At 41.6% G+C, this 1,770-nt stretch overlaps 1 protein-coding gene across 1 annotated transcript; it reads left to right on the plus strand.

The window, feature by feature from the left end:
- The first annotated feature begins 834 nt into the window (after positions 1-834).
- LOC140850154 (olfactory receptor 4C15) lies at positions 835-1,770 on the plus strand. The gene has a single exon (XM_073239926.1). It carries the CDS (start codon positions 835-837, stop codon positions 1,768-1,770), a length of 936 nt encoding a protein of 311 aa, XP_073096027.1.

A 1,770-nucleotide genomic window follows, 5' to 3' on the forward strand; every position in this document is an offset into this window, starting at 1 on the left:
GATAATAAGACCTAACATGGACTGCACCTTAGATACTAGGCCCTGAACAATTGTTTTCATTGTATTATTTAACTTATTCATTATGACAACACTCTGAAGTGGGTATTTATTATAAACATGCTTATTTTAAAATGATGAATGAGGGGGAAAAAACAACATATGCATACTTGTTCTATGTTAGAATAGAGGTAGACACTTCCATAGATCTTTCTTTTTTTTTTTTTAAGGAATGAATTAATTCATCTTAAGTGCCCAATACAATTCAGACTTTTAGAGAAATGGGGGAGTAGCCATGAATTTCATATGCTTCCTAAACTGAATGTTATTCCTTCTTCTATTTGTATATAAGGCAGTCTCCCAATCAGGGATGGCTGGCAAGTCACCCTTGCCCCCACTCTGCTGATGGCAGGCATGACCAATAGATTGCTGTCCTCCTTTCCACAGAATTTAGATGTGGCTTCAGAATCCTTCTCAACAATTCACTCCAGTAAGCTGCTACTAAGTGACAAGAGGTGGCAGTTGAGATAGACACTATTCATCCCTATCACATGTAGATACTTCCCTTCCCCTATATTGAAGCTTTGGCTATATTAAAATATTTAATAAGTTCTCTTCTGAATTCTGCCTGACCTCCACTATCATCTTCAACAGATTTCTAATGTTGTGTTCTCAATGGCAGTAGAAACACATAAGATAATGTTTCACATGAATGCACCACCTTCTTGATGACTACGATAATACCAACCATAAACTGGTCTGAGATGAATTTTTCTTTCTCATGTTTGTAGCTTCTACATGCTCACTGTGATAGCTTTAAGCTTTACCTTGGAGATCATGCAAAATCAAAGTTTTGTAACTGAATTTGTCCTCCTGGGGCTTTCACAGGATCCCAATGTCCAGAAAATAGTGCTTGTTGTTTTCTTGGTCAGCTACATTGCAACTGTGGGGGGCAACCTGCTCGTTGTGGCAACTATCATCAGCAGTCCGACACTCCTTGGCTCCCCCATGTACTACTTCTTGGCTTTCCTGTCCTTCCTGGATGCATGCTTCTCCACTGTCATTGCCCCAAAGATGATTGTGGACTCTCTCTATGAAAGGAAAACCATCTCCTTTGAAGGCTGCATGACCCAGCTCTTTGCTGAGCACTTTTTTGCTGGGGTGGAGGTGATTGTCCTCATGGCCATGGCCTTTGACCGTTATGTGGCCATCTGCAAACCCTTGCGCTACTCTTCCATCATGAACAGGCAGCTCTGTGGCATTCTGATGGCAGTAGCCTGGACAGGGGGCTTCCTACATTCCATGATACAAATTCTCTTTACTTTCCAGCTGCCTTTCTGTGGCCCCAATGTCATTGATCACTTCATGTGTGACTTGTACCCATTACTGAAACTCGCTTGCACTGATACTCATATCTTTGGCCTCTTGGTAGTCACCAACAGTGGGTTCATTTGCATCATAATCTTCTCTTTGTTGCTTGTCTCCTATGGTGTCATCTTGCTCTCTTTGAGAGCCCATAGTACTGAAGGCCAGCGGAAAGCTCTCTCCACCTGCGGATCTCACATTGCTGCTGTGGCTTTGTTCTTTGTCCCATGCATATTTGTATACGCACGACCCTCAACTGCTTTCTCCTTTGACAAAATGGTGGCAGTATTTTACACCATCCTAACTCCCTTACTTAACCCTTTGATTTACACTTTCAGGAATAAGGAAGTGAAAAATGCCATGAGGAAAGTATGGAACAGAAAGATGGTGGTTTCTAATGAAAAATAA

The sequence above is a fragment of the Manis javanica genome, chromosome 6 (assembly GCF_040802235.1).
Source record: "Manis javanica isolate MJ-LG chromosome 6, MJ_LKY, whole genome shotgun sequence".
Classification (NCBI taxonomy): domain Eukaryota; kingdom Metazoa; phylum Chordata; class Mammalia; order Pholidota; family Manidae; genus Manis; species Manis javanica.